The sequence below is a fragment of the Scleropages formosus genome, chromosome 2 (genome assembly GCF_900964775.1).
Source record: "Scleropages formosus chromosome 2, fSclFor1.1, whole genome shotgun sequence".
Classification (NCBI taxonomy): domain Eukaryota; kingdom Metazoa; phylum Chordata; class Actinopteri; order Osteoglossiformes; family Osteoglossidae; genus Scleropages; species Scleropages formosus.
In genome coordinates, this window is record NC_041807.1 from 36,082,058 (window position 1) to 36,095,624 (window position 13,567).

The following is a 13,567-nucleotide window of genomic DNA, read 5'->3' on the forward strand; positions in this document are numbered from 1 at the left end:
TTGTGGTCCTAAAATGAATCTCAGGCACACAAAGTGACAGTCATCCCACTTAGTGCTGGTAGTGTAATGGTTATTGCTGTTGCCGATAGACCCAAAGGTCACAAGTTCAAATCCCTTCTCTAGCTGTAAAACCTTTGAGTAAGATAACTACTCCAGTAAAATTACCCAGCTGTATAAATAGAAAAAATAACTGTAATTACCTTAACAGTGTAAGTTGCTTAGGGGGAAAAGTATGAGACCAGTGAATAAATGTAAATTTCCCCTGTTGCCAACATGAATCTTCCCTTGAGTGGCCCAGTAAGCAGTGCTGCTGTCTCTCAGTGCTTGGGTGGTGCAAGAGGATGAACATTCAAGCCTCTCTGTGTGTGGAGTTTGCATGTTCTCCCCATGTCTGTGTGGGTTTCTTCCTGCTGTTCAGGTTCACCCATAGTGTCTGAGTGACAGAGAGTGTGTTCCACTGATGTATGGGTGAGTGACCCAGTGTATCTAGCAGTGTAAGTCACCTTGGTGAAGAAGGTGTGTGGGCTGATAGTAACACTACATAGAGTTCACTGGAAGTCCCTTTGGAGAAAAGTGTCTGCTAAGTGAAATCATGTAAATGTCTCTATTCTCTGTAGCGCAGAGGATTTAAACTGCTGCAATTCCACTCTTGAGCACCAGAGGTCAACAAAGAGCCAGAAAATAACCAACATTGGCACATCTAGGGTGTGCTTTTATTCAATTGAATAAAACATTACATCTTGCATTAAAAAAAAAAGAGGCTTTAGAACATATGAATTTTAAGAATAAGGAAAAACTCCTACAAGATAATGTTCCCCGACAAGACATTACTGAATCTCCAATGCAGAGATTTCGATAAAGATCTGAGAACAACTAGCAGTGCAGTGTTAGAGCTGCTGCCTTTGGACCCCAAAGGTCAACACTTCAGTGGCACTGCAGCCAGAGGTGAGTTCTGTGCAAGGTATTAACCGTAAGAAAAAAAACTGCTCCAGTAAAAATTATCCAGCTGTATAAATTAGTAAACAACTGTAGGTAGATTAATAAAGCTCGTGATCTCGGAGAAAAGCATCAGCTAAACGAATAAACATAAATCTGTCACAACTAATTTACTGATGGTTACTGTAAGAATGCATTAATCCATTTAGTTCCCATTGGTATTAATAGGCAGGGGGTGCGGTGGCGCAGTGGCTTGGACCACAGTCCTGCTCTCTGGTGGGTCTGGGGTTCGAGTCCCGCTTGGGGTGCCTTGCGACGGACTGGCGTCCCGTCCTGGGTGTGTCCCCTCCCCCTCCAGCCTTACGCCCTGAGTTGCCGGGTTAGGCTCCGGTTCCCCGTGACCCCATATGGGACAAGCGGTTCTGAAAATGTGTGTGTGTGTGTGTGTGTGTGTGGTATTAATAGTTCATCGATTAGTGCAATGGACGGAATATGTGCCCTCTGCGCTCACTGTGTCACTTTCTCTCTTCTTAGGCCAATCACGGGCCCACATTTCTCTACTCTATAACCCCCCCTCGAAGGCTTCTGAACCCTTCGCAAGGGAACGAGTTTAATTCCGTATTCTGGGCCTCATGTCCCTCTAATTGGAATCGGGAGAACAGAAGACTACTCGGTTCTCCAGCCGCGCTCGCTCTGCCTCAAACACCAGCTTGTGGCTCCGCAGAGTCTCCTCGGGGCCAGAGCGGATGAGGGACGGGTCCCCTTTCTGTCAAAAACATACACAGCAAGTCATGGAGCGCAGGAGGCGCACTCTCAAAACATCTCTGCTCATGTGTGGGTGCCCGTGTACTATTACACATGTACTTTCATTACCTGGGGGACAATCACAAAGACAAATAAATCCTGACAAGTTAAAGAACTTTGCATAAGAGGGTGAAAGTTCCCAAAACAGGGAAAGAAATACTTAAACATGTGCCAATGCGAGCAGGCTGCATCCATCCCCCCGACACTCACTGCGACGGCAGAGATGAAGGAGTCCACAAGGTGGTAATCTGCCACACCGTGACCCCCGTCGCCGAAGCCTGCCGATACTCTGGTGTCCGCCTTAAGCCATGTGGTCCTCTGTGTGAGGAACTCAAACACTCGTACCCCGTGCTGGTCGTAGCATACCTGACCCTGCAGAAAACAACAGAGCTCATAGTAAAGCCCCCAAAAGGTCCAAACCACCACCAAGACACCACCCTGTAGGAGCAACAGAAGAGCCCTCTAAAGCTGAAGGAGAGCAGGCTGGGTAGTCGTGCAGGGGCAGGACTTAGGAGCAACGGGCCATGTGGTACCCTGCTGCCGTACCCTGGTACAAGATACCAAAACTGAGTGTGATGAGAACCTGTTTTGAATTTAAATTTCCCACAAAAAAGCTGTATTTGTACATAAAGACCATGTTTGCTGCCACACTTGAACAGCCAAACATCAAAGGACTATTTTTCCACGTTCACCAGGAACAACAAATCATGTTGTGTTAAAAACATCCATTAAAGCAATTGCCTTCCACTGCTGACTAATATTGCTAATTGGTGTTCAATGAAACACAACTCACCTGTCTGGCTGCCACAATTATTTCAAGGTTAGAATTATTTTTAATGTGTTTCTGACAATACCCTACAATTCACTTGCTGTCAAAGTAAAATACGCTGTCAAAAAGCGGAGGGGAGTGAGGCACCGCAGTCCATCAGTGACTTCTACGCACATCTGATCATAATTATGAGATCCCCGCAGCTCAAGAATTTCCAGGATTGCCACCCTCATCGTGGAGACGAGTAACTATGACGAAGGAATGAAAATCAAAGACGGTGACTCTCCTGAACATGTGGCTGTTGTGTACAACATCAGCATAGTTAGTTGTAAGAACTGCCATGTGAAACTGATATGTTGCCTGTGGGGGGGAAGAAAAGCATTAGCGTCACAGAAACACTCTTCTGCGTATAGGAACAAGTTTAAAGGACAAAAGAAATCAGTATTTCTTCTTTGCTCAAATGACTTCCCCTTATTGTCTCTCATGAACTCTGTTCCTCACCACTGCCTAACCCCTCCCATCGGCCGTTGACGCGCATTTGTTTACTCGGAACCACATGCTGCTTTTGAGAAAGGCATCCGCCAAATGCATAAATGTGAATGAAAGAGAAAATACAGCTGGGGAGAGAAAGCAGAATGAACCCGTCGAAAGGAGATGCTCGCTCTGTACCACGTGGCCAGACTCTTGGTTCATGCGTTCTTACTCGTTGCCAAGGAGCCCTTGCGTCCAATCGCACAACAGCGTTTCCCTGCGTTGCCTTGACAACAGCGTCAGTTTCTCCCGCTGTAGTGTAGCTTCATCATTGGTCAGATGTGCAAAATGCAATTTGGGGATCAACTGCTCAGCTGGTTTGAGTGACTGAGAGACGCATTCCATCAACGTGAACACATCAAGCAGGAAATAAGACCATTGGAGTCCATCCGATTTTCTTTATTTACAAGTCTTCGTGCGTGTGTGTTGCCACGGGTGATGCCACGGGTGTCCTGAGAGGGTGCATACATGCATATTCGTGCGAGGAAACCCACCTTGCTCCCGTGGATGGTGGTCCTGCGTTGGCAGATCTCCTCGGTGAAGGCCACCATAGAGAAGGAGGCTGCGAGACCCCCCTCAAATTCCATGTTGACGACCTGCATGCGGGCGATGGGCGCACAGGTGAAGCCTGCCACTCAGAAGATAATACCTCACAGAGCGTACAGGTGGTTGTTCCGTTGAGTCTCTTGCTGTTTTTCGTAGGATGTCAGGGGGGCACCGAGAGCCAGGCTGCAACTCGGACTAACCTGGTTGGAACAGACGTCGTTGTCGCAGTTGTAGACGCAGCGGCCGTACGGTCCCGTGCGCAAGGCCTCCGTCACCGATTCAATGTCGGTAACAGAGCTGGAGCACAGCACCGATGCGGGCCAGCCGATAAATCCCTGCCGGATACAGTGTGTTAGAGTGCGTGTGGAGCACAGCAACTCCGGAGCGAAACCAAGAACAGAGAAAGCGAGGAGGAGTCTTCCCATCAAGCGACCTGTCCTTTTGTGCCCAAACAGTGTAAGAGGAGACCACACCAGTTAGTGAGCAACACTCCTCACCTGTACTCATGTGCTATTTAGAGCGGACACTGCAGGGACAAAGTCTGCCCCACGAAAGCACTTGTGGAAATACCTTCTTATTAAACTGGTGTCACATGCATTCCCTCCCCAAAGCCACCGTTTCACTGTGTATCTCCCGATAACTAATACATGGCAAAGTACAGTACCACGATTGGGGCACTACGGCACAAACTGGGAATTGGAACCCAAGACCCTCAGACTACAAGGCCACAACCCTAAAAAAAAAAAAAAAAAAAAAAAAAAAAAAAAAAAAAAATCACAGCATGTGCTTCCCCGTTTCTCCTTTGCATTTTAAAATGTGCTGATTGCTCCTTAACATCTACACCTAGAATAACCCTCTCCATTATGGACATTTGGCTCCTCAGTCAGATACAAAGCAATATCCCATCCACATTTATCTGATGCTTTTCTCCAAAGCAACTTATAATGTTAGAATTATTACAGGTACAAGTTTCCACTTATTTACCCAGTTATACAACTGAGAAATTTTGATGGAGCAATTTAGGGTAAGTACCTTGCTCAAGGGTACTACAGGTGGGGATTGAACCTCCGACCGTTAGATCCAAAGGCAGCAGTTTTAACTAGTATGCTACCAACTATCCAGTTATATTCAGCTGGCCACTTTGTATATATGCAGAAAATTTAGTATGTAATTTATAAATCATCACATAAAGTCTAGCTTGGTGCAAACAAATAATTTCAGAAGGCAATTAATGCTACACTGTTTTTTAATAAGACATAAAAAAAACAACACAAGGACAGAAATGCTCAAAAGATGGCAGTCGTCAAAAAGTAGAAAAAGAACCTTTTTGACTCTTTCCAGGTATATCTTGCACGCAGAATATGGACAGGTGACCTCCACGGGACAGTCCAGGCAGCGTTCTCCAGCACCTGCAGGCTACGGGAACAAGTCGAGTCACTAAATGCACTTGAAACACAGTGAAAAATTACAGGGAAGATGGTAAGTGGACTGTTTTCCACAACGAACTAGTATCCATATTAGACCCAAAAGACAAGCGTTGGTGAAACACACTTTATTTAACTGCACTTAACATTAAAATGTGAAGAATATTAACTGCACTCACTGACCTTATTTTCTTTGGTGAAGTGGCTGAGAGCCCCGAACGACGACACCTTGACACACCTGAGACGGATGGTACACGTTACCGCTGCACCTGTACCGCGCTGTTACCTCCAGGTTCTACAGTCCACGTCGCACGTGGCTTCCCCGCCCACGACCACAACCGCGAGACGGTGCCGAGGAAGGCGGTCCATCGGTCAAGGGAGGGCACACCTGCGGCCACCGGCCCAGTGGTGGATGAGGTCGATGTCGTGGCAGCACTTGGCCAGAAGGGCGAAGGAGCTCTCCGCCTCATTGCGCCAGTTCCCTCGTACAAAGGAGTGGGCAAAGTGGAAGAAGCCCACCTGGAGGAGGACAGCGAGAAGCGAACATGTAGAGCGGGGTCAGCAGCGTGCGCCCATCCGCCGCCGAACCACATCACTGCGTTTCACGGACAGTTAAGGCACAATGAGGTACAAGGTAGAGTAAACCATGGATGCAATGCCGGACTGTATTAGGACGCACACACTCGTTCACCGTCACACGCTAAGGGTAAGTTACACTGCTTACGCTATGTAAAACTCTGTGTTCTTCACACCCTCATAGCGCAGTAAATGCTGCAGTATATCCATCCGTACAGCTGGGTATTTACCCTCTTTGTTCACTTGTCCTTGACTGCCATGCGACATGGCCCTCGAGTAATTTCTACCTCTCACCCCCCTCCATATTTCTAGCTTCATCCTATCACTTGATTTGTATTTCACTGCAGGTGACCATTATGAACTATTGTACTGAACTAAAGAACAGAAAAATGGCTTGTCCCCCCCCCCCCCATGATTCTTTCTGAATTGTGACCTGATTTGACTTTTCAAAGCACGGGTTGAGTTCGCTTGACCCGCACACCTACCGGTTCAAAGTGCTGAATGTGGATCACATCCCCAAGGACTCCGCTGTCAATCACCTCCTGCACAAAAACCATGTCACGCGTCAGTCTGCCAGCATGTAGCATCACATTGTAAGCAGAGTTTGAACCCTGTGCGTTGCCGCAGCAACCCCCTCTCAGCCTAAATGTGACCCCCCCCCCCGCTCCAGCTGCAGTCCTTCTACAATACAAGCTTTTTCAGTCACTTTTAAATGCTTGTCCTTGGACCTGAGATGCATGGTAACCAAAAAATTAGTCTATAACCAATTAAATAATGCCCTGAGAAATTAAGATGCACACTGCTGACTCTGTTCTTCAACTTACACGTCACACTGTCGGCACTATTTCTCAAAGCCCCGCAAGCACTACGTACATCATACCGACGAGAGCATCGGCTGAGAAAATAAATGGAAAATAAATACAAAAGACTTCAGATGGAACTTAAGGAGTTAAGCAGCAGTAGTCGGGTACTTTTATCTTGCGTATCTCGGGGTCATATCTGAGAACGTGGCACACGGTTAACATCACAGAGTTCTCACGGCAAGCCGCTACAATCTCAGCGCAATCTTCAACAGTCACCTGAAACGAGGCAAAAACACAGATGTGCACAGGGTGTCTGGCGACAAAATCAGAGTCCATAAGCAGATTAGGGAGATAGAGAGTCTAGAAGGTTTTTCATGTGTCCTGACACCAGTTCAAAAACAGGTGAGAGGGAAACAGTCAGCACAGTAAGAACAATCAAGTGGTTCATCAGCTACAGGTACCAAAAAAAAAAAAAAAAAAAAAAAACCCCACCTACACTCAAACCTTGAGGATCTTGACTCAAAAAGCCCCAGCATACGGGGACTTGCTTTCCACAGAAAAGGTCTCGTGATGTGTGTGCTCTAAAGGAGCGGATACCAAAACACAGTTTAAAAAAATGGAAACTCAGAGGTGCCTTTCTCCTATGGTCTGCAGGCCCACACGGATTCTGAACCACACGGTAATACTCACAGCCATGGGCTTCTCCAACAAGATGTGGTAACCTTGCTTTGCTAGGGCCACTGCGGGCTCCTGCAAGACACAAAAGAACCAAAAACACTCAGAGGACGACCTAAACACCTGGCCTTGCCCCGAGGTTGCGCACGTAGAACGCTCTTCAGATCTGTAGTCGTATGCACACATACGTGTCCGTGTTGGGACAGCTAGTAGTGTAGAGGTTACAGCTCACAGGTTCAACTCTCACCTCTTGGCTGTAGTACCCCGAGCAAGGTTTTTACCTTAAATTACTCCAGTAAAAATTACCCAGCTGTATAAATGCGTGAATAATTGTTAAGTAACAACATGGTAAACTGCTTGGGAGAAAAACGTCAGACAGTTTTATAAACATATGTAGTGCAACTTCACAATAACGTGTTTGCAGTATCTGCCGAACATTTCATTCGTTTTCCTGCGCTGTGGTGAAGTTCCACGACCCGACATAACCCACACATGGAATCTGGAAAAACAATCTGGCTTAACTTCACATGAACCCTCCAACAAGAACAGTCACATCCCTAGAAATAAATTCTCCAGAGAGAGTAAAGTGCTTGTCGATGGGTACCAGATATTTAATTTGTGTAGCAAAACAAACACTTCACATATTTGAGCACAAATCATCTCCAGTGCAGCCATATATTCTGGATTCAGGTTTAGTTTTTTGGAAGGTAATTTCCATGTAGTTAACGCTTCCTATGGAGACTTTTGCTGAAGTTCATTTTCTCAGATTTTATCTTCAACATGTATCTGCTTCATCGAGGTTGAGGTTGCTCTCCAAAAATCTTCAATCTGTGTTTTTCTTCAAAGGACAGTTCTGGTCCAGTTAAAGCCAGGAGCGTCAACAGAGGTCAAACATTTGATCTCGACAAACATCGACAACACTGCAGCAACGTGAAAGTTTCCACATGTTTCCACGTACGGACACATAACCTCATGTATTCACCTTGTGTAGCCGGTCTGGAGTGCAGATAAACACCGCATCTGCAAACTTCTCCCGCTCTACCAGTCGGTGCCAGTCTGACGGAAGAGGACCAGGCAGATTAATACTCAGATTCAGAGAAAGTCCATCCGAAACATACCGAGAGCGCATAATGGCAAAGGATGTCGCTCACGGTGTACCGTCAAACGTGTGGTCATCAGATACGCGATGCTGTGCCTGCAGACTTTTACGAGCGAAGGGGTTCGGGTCCGCCACACCAACTACCTGGAGAAAGGAGACTTTCGGTCGTAAGAAAATACTGCAGCTGGCAATTATTTGCATGCACTCATCAGAAAACCCAGCAACTGTTTAACATTACACTTGATTATAACATACCGTTAAAAGTAACATTCAATATTTGTGAACGTGACTAAGTATTTATAGAGCGAATGCGAGATTGCCATAAAAGCAACAAAGGTGCTGTGGATTCTACTTAAAATATTTCTACATTTTTTTTCTGTTTACATAGCATGCAGGTTTCTTTCAGAGTTAATTAAGTTTTTACGCTATCTGGGAGAATATGCCATGGCATTTATTTGTGTGCATCTCCTTAGGAATGAAAGTAGTGTTTCTATGTTTGCAGGGTGTGATGTGTTTTTCTCTCATTGTTATTTCTACCTTCAGATTCTGTCATTACCACTGTAGTAACGTAAAACAATACCAACAGGTGAAGCTGGACTCTCTGACGGTAGTGGTACAGAAGAGCACTCTGAAAAAACTCGTATCCATCATGGATAATGACTCTGACCCTCTGCAATTGACCTTGGTGAACTGCAGAGGGTCAGAGTCATACAGTATAGAGGCAGCTGATGGCATAGTGGTCAGAACTGCTGCCTTTGGCTCTGAAGGTTGTTGGTTTGAATCCCACCTACTGCTGTAATACCCAAGGTACTGATCCTAAATTGTCCCAGTAGAAATTACCCAGCTGGATAAATAGTGGTAGGTAGCTTTATGTTGTAACTCACTCTAGAGACAACCGTCAGCTAAATAAATAAATGGAAATGTATGCTGTGCCATGAGTGGTTTTGAAATGTGGGATTACTAGCAACATAACGTTTAGAAAGCAGCGATCGTAGACGTTCATAGTACCCGCATGCGCTGGGGGTGCAGGAGCGCGAACTGCGAGTACGTTTTCCCGCGGCTGCCCGCTCCAACCACAATGACGCAGACCGGTGACGTCATTCCGTTGCTTCGTCAGGCTCTCTCGGGGGTGACGTGTTCGTGCAGGCGGTCACGTGATCGAGCGCTACCTAAGTACTCTCCGTGCCCACGTTATGAATCTGGCGTTTAAGCGAAAGCTTGTCATTTCATACATCTACACCAAGACACACCCTTATTTAATAGTTTCAGTTCTGTGTTATATTCATAACAACAAAATGAGATGACAACATCGTTTAAAAGTAAAACTAGTGCTTTTCAGTCAAGTTTATATGTACCGGCTATTTTTATTTACCTTAAATTTACAAAATTTTAAGAAAAATAAAAAGACATTCAGGAAAAAAAGGACTGTGAAACTGAGGCACGACAACGGATTACCCACCACCAGTACTCTGATCTAACTCCCTGCAGATCGGTCCCGAAAGAAGAATCAAGCAAGGTACAGACTCGTGGAAGGTTTCACGTGTTACGCGAAGTCGTTGCTCTCGCGATATTTGAGCTGTTGTGTGGGTCCATAAAAACCTTATAATAAGGGCTTGTTTCTCTTTCGTTTCTTTAATGTCAGCCACTATTTTCCCGAACAAGCGTTTGTGGTTTTTTCTTTTAATTTTTTTTTTTTAACGCTATAACTTACCACTCGTTTTTACAAAACAGCCTAAAATAAAAAATGTTTAAATGCGCCTGCAGTGTATTTCTATGGAGGTTTCATTGCAGAAACAGCTACTCCTCCGGCCAGCGCCTCTACTTCCGGTAAGCGCGTAGTCGGAGGCGTCTCGTGGTGCGCGCGTGAGCTGACAAAGGCAGCCCGCGAAAGGTGTGAGAATCTTTTACGTCATGGAGTGTGAAAACAGTGTGTAGGGTCCGTAGAGTGTCGTCAGAAGACTGATCATCTAGTAGCAATAAAATCTCGCTGATGAAAATGAAGTAAAATCAGGTATAAGATAGAAGTTCTACTAGAATATTAATTACTTGACTATTTCTATTAGAATAATTAATATTACTTAACACACAAAATCATGTTGTAAGGAATGATGAAGTTACTGTCTTAAACTTAAAGCTATAGTATCGTAAAAAAGAAACTTATAGTAACTAGGTTAGTTTTTTTTCATGAGCACTCAATTTCCATACATCTCAACACCTGCATACCAACAAGAGAGAAACACGTGGGTGAGAGTGAACACAACCTTACAGCTTTAATGGTAAATACACCGCGTACAAAGTTCACCACACACAGAGTGCGTTTCCACGGTTTTACATTATTATTGTCCGATCCAAAACAAAGAAGAAACAACAGAAACATGACGTGGTGAAAGTTTGACCACAGCAACACAACATGATGACGTCATCAGTATCCAATAAATTGAGTTTAAAACTGCAGTCAGTGATCATAAAAATACTTTTTTTTTAAAAGAATCAAAGTGTTCCAGCAAAACTGAATATTTTACAAAGCAATTGTACAGCTATTTAGATTAGTTCACATTGTTAATGTTGTGATATAATGTTAATTGTTGATGAGTAATCCAGTGTAAGTAGTGTATCTAGCAGTGTAAGTCACCTTGGTGAATAAGGTGTGTGGAGTGATAACAGTACATAGTATCCACTGGAAGTCACTTTGGAGAAAAGTGCCTGCTAAATAATTAAATGTCAATGTTAAAATATACATGTTACATTTTTTCCTTCGTGAACACACACACATTGTCTGAAGCCGCTTATCCCAAGGGGGGGTCACTGCAAACTGGCGCCTAACTTGGCAACACAGAGCACAAGGCTGGAGGGGGAGGGGACACACCCAGGACAGGACGCCAGTCCGTCGCAAGGCACCCCAAGCGGGACCCGGTCCACGCCACGGCACCACCGTACCCCCCCCTTGTAAACATCCATCCATCCATCCATCCATCCACCTACCCACGTAGTCTCTCCAACGTGTCCTGGGTCTGCCCCGAGGCCTCCTCCCTTTGTAAACAGCAAGGTTTAATTATGCAACATTCCTATAAATCATATTTGGGAGAATTGTGCAAAAAGGTCAGCTGTGGATAACATAGTTAATCTAAAACACTCCATTGTGAAATACTACAAAAACTCAAGAAGGGCACTTTTTAGATACAATCTTCATGCCTCTTCATGCCATTCATTGCTGTTTTATTATCGTCATTGCCTTATGGCCAACAAAAGGAATAAATATCTCAAGGATGAGTGTATGTACACAAAGACATGGATCATTGTAGCATGCCGAGGCAGCCCAGGGAGGGGGCAGAGACGGGGGCAAAGCAGCCACAGCTGGGGCTGATTTCACTCCTTATTTCTTCCCCAGTGCCCAGCAGTAGAAAGAAGAGACTGAGGAGGAGAACGAGACAGAGGCAAACCCGAACCCGAACCCAATCCCTGAGACGACTCTCCCAGCCCCCCAGACCCGCGGACGAAGCCTCTCCCTATCTGTTCCCTGGTCCCCCTTTCCCATCTCCTTCCTTCTCCCCTGTCTAAGGGCAAATAAAAGCCCACAGCAACGGGCAACTGCATCTCTTGTCTCCTGCCTCGTCTCTTACAATAATATTTCAGACTTTTTCTTCCTCTATCAAAACCATCCTTCGCCAAAGTGCAATAAACTCAGGGTAAAAATTAAATCAGCAGTTATATGTAAGTTAGCACAATGGTACAATGCAGCACAGAATGATGCAGCTAGATTTTAAAACGGTCAAGTCTGACTTTAACTGGCATGAAAGCATAAGGCTTTTCAAAAACCCATTGTAAACCTTAAATACCTGGCACTTTTAAGCTAAAATTAACTACACAACTTTTATGGAACTAGTAAAATTTCATAAATGCACACTTCAATGGCTCTTGCTCTTGAGTTCAGGTTATTGAGTTGAGATTTTAACAATGTAAGTGTGTTCCTGTCTGTGTTGTAAAAACATGATCGATCTTTGTATCTCAGTACAGCTAAATGAATCTGATCATGGTATCCAGAACCTCACAGTCAACAAAGATGGACTGCTAGACCCCCAAACCACGGGTGAAGCAATAATTCCTTTCCTCTTACTTGGAAATATAAACCAACAAATTTAAGCTCATCCAAGACTAACTACCTTCTCACAAATAAAAAAATGATGGTGTTTTTAATTAACAGAATGTTAAAAAAATCTGTATTTGAAAGTATAAAAGCATATACAGCAATGCTTTGTGAAACATATAATGCAAAGATACATTTCCCATCACTATGCATCTATCTAACTATCAGTTCTCTCTTCTCTATAACAATAAGCATTCCTGAAAGATGGTTTATGTAACTGCTGATAATACAATTCCAGTGTAAAGGTGATTTAATTACATTGGACTGGCAGTTCCTTAAAATTTGGTTTTCAGTATAACACTTCTTAAGCGTTAATTTCACCTGGTGAAAATAACATAAATCACTTCTAAATTACCCTAATTAAGATCACATGCATAAGATGATTTCAGAGATTTAGCTCCTATGTTGCTGGTCACAACAAAATAGTAAATAATCTACCTTAACAGTAATGCAAGTATATCCAGAATGTATATCAAAATTAAAATGAAATTGTAATTCATAATACAAAACATCTTAGATCATACATTTATCTTGAAACTAAGTTTTAAACAGTCATATAGTCATATGTTTTCAAACAAAGCTATTCTATCTTACAATGGATAGAAATGACATCTTGGTAATGCCACCAGCCATAATTACGTAGCAGTATTGGTTTACACTGATTTTTTCACTACTTTCTTTGTTCTTTTGTCCTGCTCTCTGTCTCCCTGCAATAACAAGTTCATTTGGCAGCAGATGATGTTATAAGTCATTTAAATGTGAGTTCATCTTAAAGTTGCCTAAGGCCACAGAAAATACGATACATCAGGTGCTCATACTGGTGTTGTGATCCAATTTTGCCAAAGTACAATACGCAGTCGACTCCTCATAAATTCCTCATACACTCATACATTTCAAAAGTGAGAACCTTTCAGAGGTGAAAACAAATCAAAAGGGTTCGAACATGACATCTGCCACAGGGGGGGTTTAACTATTCATACGATCAATATCTCAGCTCAGTGCAGATTTTCGTATGTTTACTGCATTATTTCTTTTCCACAGCTCACCAAACAAAAACTTTAGAAAAACTTCAAATAAAAAGCCGTATTAAGTCTTCACAAATTACTAGTAAGATGCTGACTTCAGCGTCAAAGCAAGTTTGACTGTTTGCAAATGGATAAACAACTGCACCGTCGTTTTGGGCTTTGTAATTCCAAACTACCTATGATCACGCAGCAACCAAGGCTACCTGCATGGTACTTTGGATCCGAGGGACTAAAT

General features: G+C 43.9%; 1 protein-coding gene across 3 annotated transcripts; it reads right to left on the bottom strand.

Moving 5' to 3' along the window:
- Positions 1 to 1,401: 1,401 nt before the first annotated feature.
- Positions 1,402 to 9,720, bottom strand: LOC108924868 (uncharacterized). 3 transcript variants are annotated; one of them, XM_018736501.2, is made up of 14 exons: positions 9,623 to 9,720; positions 9,172 to 9,362; positions 8,223 to 8,307; positions 8,047 to 8,120; positions 7,080 to 7,139; positions 6,558 to 6,665; positions 6,072 to 6,128; positions 5,399 to 5,529; positions 5,194 to 5,248; positions 4,910 to 5,002; positions 3,787 to 3,921; positions 3,535 to 3,636; positions 1,951 to 2,112; positions 1,402 to 1,702 (listed from the first exon to the last, which is right to left on the bottom strand). In XM_018736501.2, exons 2-14 carry the CDS (start codon positions 9,262 to 9,264, stop codon positions 1,577 to 1,579), a joined length of 1,281 nt encoding a protein of 426 aa, XP_018592017.2. In that variant the 5' UTR covers positions 9,265 to 9,362; positions 9,623 to 9,720; the 3' UTR covers positions 1,402 to 1,576. The 3 variants fall into 3 exon arrangements, with proteins under 3 accessions (XP_018592017.2, XP_018592016.2, XP_018592018.2); XM_018736500.2 differs by lacking the exon at positions 1,402 to 1,702 and having other exon boundaries at positions 1,721 to 2,112; XM_018736502.2 differs by lacking the exons at positions 1,402 to 1,702; positions 9,172 to 9,362 and having other exon boundaries at positions 1,721 to 2,112; positions 8,216 to 8,307; positions 9,623 to 9,693.
- Positions 9,721 to 13,567: the final 3,847 nt, after the last annotated feature.

Excerpts from the sequence above, each read along its gene's own strand:
- LOC108924868 (XM_018736500.2), bottom strand. The coding sequence starts at position 9,264 with ATGACGTCACCGGTCTGCGTCATTGTGGTTGGAGCGGGCAGCCGCGGG. Across the intron at positions 8,308-9,171 it reads TGCACCCCCAGCGCATGCGG|GTAGTTGGTGTGGCGGACCC; the intron begins GTACTATGAACG and ends TCCTTTCTCCAG. Across the intron at positions 3,637-3,786 it reads ACGACGTCTGTTCCAACCAG|GTCGTCAACATGGAATTTGA; the intron begins GTTAGTCCGAGT and ends GCCCGCATGCAG.